Source organism: Molothrus ater, unplaced genomic scaffold, assembly GCF_012460135.2.
Source record: "Molothrus ater isolate BHLD 08-10-18 breed brown headed cowbird unplaced genomic scaffold, BPBGC_Mater_1.1 matUn_MA515, whole genome shotgun sequence".
Classification (NCBI taxonomy): Eukaryota; Metazoa; Chordata; class Aves; order Passeriformes; family Icteridae; genus Molothrus; species Molothrus ater.
The window spans coordinates 111,643-120,737 of NW_023416844.1; the positions used below are offsets into that span (position 1 = coordinate 111,643).

At 55.3% G+C, this 9,095-nt stretch overlaps 1 protein-coding gene across 1 annotated transcript; it reads left to right on the forward strand.

Annotated features, from left to right (window-relative positions):
* Positions 1-1,322: 1,322 nt before the first annotated feature.
* Positions 1,323-2,255, forward strand: LOC118701437 (olfactory receptor 14I1-like). Its single transcript, XM_036406058.1, has one exon. It carries the CDS (start codon positions 1,323-1,325, stop codon positions 2,253-2,255), a length of 933 nt encoding a protein of 310 aa, XP_036261951.1.
* The last annotated feature ends 6,840 nt before the right edge of the window (positions 2,256-9,095 follow it).

Below are 9,095 nucleotides of genomic sequence, written 5' to 3' on the forward strand. Positions count from 1 at the left end.
CTGCTCTGCCTGGGGCCTGGGGACACTTTCTCAGTCGTGTCCCTCAGTGGGACCCATTAAAAGTGCAAGAAACTTTGGAGTTGGATTCTGATGTGGAGTTCTGGGGAGGTTTCTTCCGCTCCCTCTCAGGGACTGATGTTCAGGGCCTGAGCACAAAGGCCCAGAGGCTGATTAAAGTCCTTGTGCTGTGTCTGTGCTGCTGAGCTGGGCTGGGCTCCCGGCACAGAGGCAGCTCCTGGTCACCAAGAAGAGCTTCAAAAGCACATTTCTCTGGATGAGCAGCTCTTCTGCCAGCCCCGCAGGGCTGGGGCACTGCCTGCAGCCAGCCCGGGCACAGCACAGAGGCACAGAGAGCTTCAATCAGTCAGGGCTGGGAAGGGGCTGAGAAGTGCCTGGGGCACAATCACTGCCAGCCCTTGGCACAGGCACCTCTGGCTGCAGGACAGTGCAGCTGCAGCTCCTGGAGCCATCTCCTGCAGCTGGAACATGCCAATGCCTGCAGAGCCTGTGAGTACATTCTCTGATTGTCTCTTGTGCAGAGCAGCCAGGGGTGCCCAGGGCTGTCCTGCAGAGCAGGGTCCTGCAGCCCAGGGCGCTGTGCTGGGGCAGGGACTCTGCTGCCTGCCAGGGACAGCTCTCAGCCAGCCCTGACAGCTGCTCCCAGCACTGGGGGACAAGATCTGGCTGGGAGGAGACAGCTGGTGAGGCTTGGGAGTGTTCTCCTTGTGTGGGGAGGATGCTGCATTGTTCAGGAATGCTCCCAGCATGGCATTTAACTGCAGAAGATTTTCAAGTGGATGATACAGGGAGCACAACAAGGCAGGGAATGCATAAAAGACAAAATACTGCTTTTCATTCTACTTCTCTGGGTTGCCTGGATAGGATTTGTACATAGATCTTCATCTCTCAGTTCAGGTCGACGAAAAAATTTTTCTTTCAGGTCTAAATTAAACAGGCAGTGACAGAAATCAGCACTTAGAGGCAGCATCAGTGTCGCTTTTCCAGCCTCCTCAGGATTGCTCTGACGTTGCCATCAGAGCCTGCAGAGCCAGAGCTGCCCCTGGGCAGTGCCTGAGCTGGGAGGGCTCTGCAGGGCAGAGCTGAGCCCCCAGGGCTGGGCTGGGCTCTGGCAGCACTGGCAGGGCCCAGCCCTGGGCACAGGGAAGCAGCTGCCTGCAGGGACAGCTCCAGGCAGCAGAGGCCTGGGCAGGCAGTGGGGGAAAAGTGCCCCCAGGCTGTGCTGGGATATTTCAAGTCCTCTCCAATCCCAACTATTCCATGATTACTTTTTTACAGATCTTCATGCCAAGGCACCACAGCAAATGTCCAACAGCAGCTCCATCTTGCACTTCCTCCTGCTGGCATTGGCAGACACGCGGCAGCTGCAGCTCCTGCACTTCTGCCTCTTGCTGGGCATCTCCCTGGCTGCCCTCCTGGGCAACGGCCTCATCATCAGCGCCGTAGCCTGCGGCCACCACCTGCACACGCCCATGTTCTTCTTCCTGCTCAACCTGGCCCTCACTGACCTGGGCTCCATCTGCACCACTGTCCCCAAAGCCATGCACAATTCCCTCTGGGACACCAGCAACATCTCCTACTCAGGATGTGCTGCTCAGCTCTTTTTCTTTACGTTCTTCATCTCAGCAGAATTTTCCCTCCTGACCGTGATGTGCTACGACCGCTACGTGTCCATCTGCAAACCCCTGCACTACGGGACCCTCCTGGGCAGCAGAGCTTGTGCCCACATGGCAGCAGCTGCCTGGGCCAGTGCCTTTCTCACTGCTCTCATGCACACGGCCAATACATTTTCCCTGCCCCTGTGCCATGGCAATGCCCTGGGCCAGTTCTTCTGTGAAATCCCACAGATCCTCAAGCTCTCCTGCCCACACTCAAACCTCAGGGAATTTGGGCTCATTGCTGTCAGTGCCTGTTTAGCACTTGGTTGTTTTGTGTTCATTGTTTTCTCCTATGTGCAGATCTTCAGGGCTGTGCTGAGGATCCCCTCTGAGCAGGGACGGCACAAAGCCTTTTCCATCTGCCTCCCTCACCTGGCTGTGGTCTCTCTGTTCATCAGCACTGCAGTATTTGCCTACCTGAAGCCCCCCTCCATGTCCTCCCCATCGCTGGATCTGGCCCTCTCAGTTCTGTACTCAGTGGTGCCTCCAGCCCTGAACCCCCTCATCTACAGCCTGAGGAACCAGGAGGTCAAGGCTGCAGTGTGGAGACTGATGACTGAATGCTTTCAGAAACATTAAACTGCTGGACAGTGTTTGCAAATCACTTGTAATAAAAGTAAGTTTTGATATTTCTTGTTGGTTTGATTGTGGATTTCTTCCCCTTTTTTTTTTTAGTTTTTTCATATTGTCCACAAATAAATGTCATTCCTTGTGCCATTTCTCATTTTGTTTCTCTCCACCTTCCCTGTGGCCATACACTGTGTCAATGAGGGGCTGCGGTCTTGGGGGCTTAAAAAGAACTATAGGATCTCCCAGCAGAGTTTTCTGCAGAGATGCCCTTTTGTTGCCTTCTCTGGAGCTGCAGCAGCAATGTCTGTGTGCAGAGCTGGGGCAGATCAGTGCTGGCCCAGCAGCTGTGCCCAGCAGCAGCAGCAGCACTTGGTGTTGCCAGTGCTGCTGCCGTGGCCCTGCCCCGCTGCCCTGGTGGCCCTGGTGTTGCTGCAGGGCCTGAGTGCTCTCGGGGCCGGGCACAGCCCTGGGGGTGGCAGTGCCGGGGCTGCAGCAGGGACAGGCCATGGGCACTGCTGGGGCAGCGCTGACGCCTCAGACCAGGCCCTGGGGGCTCCAGGCTCCTTGCCCAGGCTCTCTCAAGAACACGGCCAGGCCAATGCTCAGCACAGAAACCCCCGTCAGCAGCCCCAGGCTGGCCGTGGGCAGGCTGGGGGCAAACAGCATGGCTGGGGCTCTGCAAGGGCCCTGGGACAGACGGGAAGGAGCAGCAGAGCAGGGGCTGATCCATCCCCAGTGCGCTGCACAGCCCAGGGCAGCGTCCCAGAGCGTCCTCATGCAGCTGCCAACAACATCCCCCCTCTGCAGCCCTGGCCTCTCCCCCAGCTCACACAGGTGCCCCATCCTTGCAGGCACAGACACTGCAGCACTGCCTCAGCAGCCCCTGTTTGCATTGCACACAGCAGGGGCAGCACCCCCATGCTGTTGCTGTGGGGACATGAACCTGAGGGAGCACAAATGCCATCAGCCCCTGGGGCCAGCAAGGCCTGGGGGACACCAGGGAAACCACTCAGCTTTGTCCTGGCCTCTGCACTCAGCCAGAAAGTTTGTTCCCATCAGCTGGGAGTTTCCTGTGCCACTGCAGACGCTGTTGCTCAGAGCCAGGGCTGCCTGGCATCCACCCCCAAATTGCCCTCAGCATTTCCTTTCCTTCCCCTCTTCTTTCTTTATTGTTCCCTTGAACAAATTTCTTCCTCTTGCCCAGCACTGTTCCCTGCCCTCAAACAGCCCATCCCTGTTTGCCCTTTCCTCTCTGGCCCCACTCCCCATTGCAGTTCCTGACTTGGCCCCATGGGAACGTCCCTTGGGGAGAAGGATCATCCTAAAGTGCTGCAGGAATTGTCTGCAGGCTCCTGCAGTGCCTCCTGCTGCTCCCTTGCCAGAGGCACCCCAGGCCAGGGGGGCACATCTGGGCTGCTCTGTCTGCCTCTGGGGCTCCCTGTTCTGGGCAATGAGGAGGAGCTGCAGAGGCTCTGCAGGACTGACAGGATGGGCTTTGGGGCTGGCAGGAGAAGCTGAGGGACCTGGGCTGCTGGAGCTGCTGAAGAGGAGGCCCAGGGCTCATCCTGCAACTGCTCCAAGGGTGGTTTCAGAGAATCCCAGAATCAACAAGGCTGGAAAAGACCTTGGAGATGATCAAGTCCAACCTGTGCCCTGACACTGCCTTGTCTCCCCTGAGCCTCCTCTTCTCCAGGATAAACAACCCCAGCTACCTCAGCCCCTCCTCACAGGACTTGTGCTCCAGACCCCTCCCCAGCCTTGTTGCCCTTCTCTGGAAACGCTCCAGCCCCTCCATGTCCTTCCTAAATTGGGGGGCCCAGAACTGGACACAGCACTCGAGGTGCTGCCCAAGCAGTCCCCAGCACAGGGGAAGAATCCCTGCCCTGCTCCTGCTGGCCACACCATTCCTGATCCAGGCCAGGAGCCATTGGCCTTCTTGGCCACCTGGGCACACTACTGCCTCATGTCCAGCCTGCTGTCCATCAGTCCCTGCAGGTCCCTTTCTGCCTGGCTGCTCTCCAGCCACTCTGTCCCCAGCCTGTAGTGCTGCAGGGGTTGTTGTGGCCAAAGTGCAGGACCCAGCACTTGGAATTTTTATTCCTCACCTTGTTGGATTTGGGCCCTGGAATCAGCCTTTCCAGGGCCCTCTGCAAAGCCCTCCTATGCTCTTGCAGATCCACACTCACACCCAGCTTGGTGACATCTGCAAAGATGTCCTTGGTTCCATGGGGCCCCTCAGTGTCACAATGTTCTCATTGGTGCTGCAGTTCCACAGTGGCCCCTTGGTTCCATGGGGCCCCAGGGTGTCACAATGGCCCCATGGCCACATGAGGTCCCACACTGTCACCATGGTCTCTGTGGTTCCACAAGTCCCCTCAGTGTCACAATGGACTCCTTTTTCCACAAGGCCACACAGTGTCACAACGTTCTTCCAGATTCCTTGGGGCCCCATTGTGTCACAGTGGCCCCTTGGTTACACAGGATCCTGCAGTGTCACAATGTCCCCTTGGTGCCATGAGGCCCTGCAGTGTCAGAACAGCCCCTTGGTTCCACTGGGCCCTGCAGTCTCCCAATGGTCTCCTTGGTTTTGCAGTGTCAAAATGGTGCGACCCCTTGGTTACACGAGGCCCTGCAGTGTCACAATGGCCTCTGTGGTTCCACGAGGACCCAGAGTGTCACGGTGCACACCCTGGTTCCATTTGGCCCCACAGCACCACCATGGAGCCCTGGTTCTGTGGGGCTGCAGGGTGTCACCATGGTCCTCTTAGTTCCACGAGGCCCTGCAGTGTCACAATGGCCCCAGAGTGTCCCAATCATCACAGAATGACAGAATCAAATAGGCTGGAAAAGACCTTTGGGATCATCAAGTCCAACCAATGCCCTAATATTGCCTTGTCACCCAGACCATGCCACTGAGTGCCACTGGAGAGGGACAGTGACTCTGCCACCTCCCCCCTGGCCAGCCCATTCCAGTTCCCACTCACCCTTTCTGTGAAGAACTCCTTCCTATTGTCCAGCCTGAGCCTCCCCTGGTGCAGCTTGAGGCTGTGTCTTCTTGTCCTGCCCTCCAGCAGATCCACACTCACACCGAGCTTGGTGCCATCTGCAATTTGTGAATGCTGCACTCGATCCCCTCACCCAGATCATCAGTAAAGATATTAAACAGGACTGGGCCCAGAACAGATCCCTGGGGACAGCACCAGTGCCTGGACACCAGCTGGGTGCAGCACCATCCCCACCACTCTCTGGGCCCAGCCTCCAGCCAGCTCTTAAATCTCCCAGCGAGGGGGGAACCTGCCCAAGCCGTGAGCTGCAGCTTTTCCAGGGAATGCTGTCAGAGACAGAGTCAAAGGCTCTGCTGGAGTCCAGGCACACAACATCCACAGCCTTTCCCCCATCCACAGCTGGGTCACCTGGGCATAAAAGGAGACCGGGTTGGTCAGGCAGGACCTGCCACGCCTAAATCCACACTGGCTGGCTCTGATCCCTGGGCCATCCTGTGGGTGCCCTGTGATGGCACTCAAGGTGATCTGTTCCATAACCTTGCCAGGCACCCAGGTCAGGCTGACAGGCCTGGAGTTCCCCAGCTCCTCCTGCCAGCCCTTCCTGGGGATGGGCTCACACTGGCACCTCCAGTGCTCTGGGCCCTCCCTGCTGAGCCAGCACTGATGGTAAATGATGGAGAGCAGCCTGGGGAGCTCATCCACAGCTCCCTCATCCCCCTGGGATGGATCCCATCTGATCCCATACACCTGTGAGCATCTGAGTGGCTCAGCAGGTCCCCAGCTGCTTCCTCCTGGATTCCAGGGGGCTGTTCTGCTCCCTGTGCCCATCTACCAGCTCAGGAGAACACTTGTCCTGAGGACAACCTGCCCTAATATTGAAAATTGAGACAAACAAGGTGTTAAGTAGCTCAGCCTTTTCTTTCTCTTTAGTTATTGTATTCCCCACTGCGTCCAATAAAGAGTAGAGTTCTCCTTATCCCACGTTTTGCTATTAATTTATTTATAGACACATTTTCTATTATTTTCACACAAGTGGACAGGTTAAGCTCTAATTGAGCTTTCAGCTCTTTCCTTTTCTTTCCGCATAACCTAACAACATCCCTAAACACTGCCTAAGTTTCCTGACCTTGTGTCCAAAGGTGATGCTCACTCTTCCTTCCCTTGACTTCCCACAAAAGCTCCATGCGCAGCCAGGCCAGTCACTTTCATCACCAGCTCATCTTTTGCCACACTGGGACAGGCTGCTCTTCCCCCTTAAGAATACCTTCTTGAAATGTGTGTCCTTCCTGGACCCCTTTGTTTTTAAGGACTGTTTCTCTTTAAAAAAGTCAGTACCTGATTTTATGTTCCCCAGATCTGCATCCCAAACAGGCCAAAGTCTGCCCGTCCTAATTCCAGTGTAGAAGTTTTGTTGCTGCCCCTCCTTCTTTCACAGAACATTGAAAACTTGATTATTCCATGGTCACTGTGCCCCAGGCAGCCTCTGAGCCCCACATCTGCCCCCAGCCCTTCTCTGTCTGTGAACAGCAGCAGACAGAGCTTTACTTGGCAGTGTCACCAAAAATTCAGTAAAACAGAAAACTCCTTACGCCCAATGTAGCACCAAGAAGCAGCATTCTTTATTCAGCTGGATGCACAGGGGATAGATCCTCCCAAAGCCGTGCATGCTGAGTACAGGAAAGTTTCTGTTTATTTTCTGTATTTTGCACACACATTCATTGATTGTCCTGGACTAAACATACATATGATAATCATTTCCCCATTAACATATTCCCCCTTCCCTTTACCCATGTGTTCTTCTGTCCTGGGGGTCTCTCTGATGGTCCCTGGTGGTCGTGGACCCCAATGTTCCAGTGGGCCTGGCTGAGCTGGCAGGACCCTGAGGCTGCTGAACTTCCAGTTCCCCTTCTCACACAATGGGCCTTGTGTGGTATCCATAGGCCTGGGGTTGTGGAGAACAAGCTCCAGGTGTCAGCTCACCTGGTGTAGGTAATTGATCATCTGGTAACATGAGGTCACAGAGTGGGCTATGACATCACAGAGTGGGTCATGTGACATCATCGAGTAGCAATGACATCACAGACTGCCTCTGTGACATCACAGAGCCAGCTGTGACATCACATGGCAGATGTCTGACATCACAGAGGAGACTATGACATCACAGAGTTGGCTGTGACAACAGAGGCCAGCTGTGTGACATTAGAGAAGGGGCTCTGAGCTCACAGAGCAGGCTGTGACATCCCAGAGGGGCTGTGTGACATCCCAGCAGGGCTGTGTCAGGTCACTGGGTTGGTTACTCCGCCCCAGCTCCCCCTCACAGTTTCTCCCAACAAGTCCAATGCTGTCCATGCCCAGCGGGGTCCCTGTCCCCCGGGATCCCCCCGGCCCACCTGGAGCCACAGCCTCCACCAAAGGATGTTCCAGGATCCACCCCAGAGCCTGACATGGGGACAAGGGGCCAGGGCTGTGTGACCAGGACATCAAGGACAGGGATTATCCAGGTCACTGTGGCCTGGGTTGGGTTGCCCAGGGCAGGAAAGATGTCTGGCAGCTGGAGCAGGGTCTGGGAAGGGCCTCCAAGGTGGGGCTGGAGCCCCTGGGCTGTGAGCAGAGGCTGAGGGAGCTGGGCTTGTCCAGCCCAGAGCAGGGAAGGCTGAGGGGCTCCTCATCCCAGCCTGGAAGTGCCAGCGAGGAGGGGATGGAGAACACAGAGCCAGGCTCTTCACCGGGGGCCTGGTGGGAGACAAAAGCCAATGGGTGGAAGGGGAAAGAGGGGAGATCAGCCAGGAGAGGAGGAGATGAAATGAGTCAGGCTGGTTTCAGCATTTCCTCAGCACCAAGAGCAGCCTGACCTCCCTTCTCCATCCACCACTGACAGCTTTGCAAATCGGGAATTGTTGGAGCTGTTTTGCCCCCACTCCAGGATGAGCATCCTGATACAACAGCCTAATTGTGTTTATATCTGTCCCAGAACCACGTTTGCCTAAAACTACTTTTAGGATGGAAATCCCTTGTGGGTGGTGGACTCATCAGATGCTGCTGGGACATTGCACATAGCTCAGGGAAGAGCGTGATTGTTATTAAATTGTGTCCTCTTCAACTGTGGTCTGTTGGCCATGAAGAGAAACTTTCTGTGCCTCTGAGTCTCACCAGTTCCTGACCGCCAAAGGACACAAAGCTGATGAGTTGCGGTTCCCACTCCAGTGTTGGCACTTGCACCTCCATCCATAGCCAGAGCAGAGCTCCCTTGTCCCAGAGAGTCCCTGGCAATGCAGGGATGAAGGAACCAGGACAGGCTGTGGGGATCAGGGGCAGAGCCAGGGAGAAGAATGACTTTTGCATTTGATGGAGCTGTGCCTTCCCTTGGCTTTGTTGGTTGACAAGAAATGAACATCCCTCTGTGTCTCGGGCAGCTCCTTCTCCAAGGAAAGCAGGTGGGAGTTGGAGCCAAGGAGCTGAAAGCTGCAGGTGCAGCCTGGGCTGGAGGGAGCTCAGATTTGCACAAGGCTGCTCTGAGTGCCAGGGCTTGGATGGGGGAAATGGTGGGCTGGGGGTAGGGACAGAGTCTGATTGATTGTCAGCCATGAAGGGTCTTGATTTTCATATCCATTCCAACTGCATGAGGAGGTACCTGGATTCAGTGTCAATTGGAGATTGCACATATCAATGAATTAACAGGGGAAAAAACCTAAACAGGACCTGAAAAATCTTTTCTCACTGTCTCTTTAAATATATTGCATTGTCTTTGGATATACTACTGAGATCTGTCTAATTAACCACAAAAGATTTGAAAATTAAAATCAAATTATTCCCAGAGGCTTGGCTTGTTCAGGTGTTCTGAATG

Excerpts from the sequence above, each read along its gene's own strand:
- LOC118701437 (XM_036406058.1), top strand. The coding sequence starts at position 1,323 with ATGTCCAACAGCAGCTCCATCTTGCACTTCCTCCTGCTGGCATTGGCA.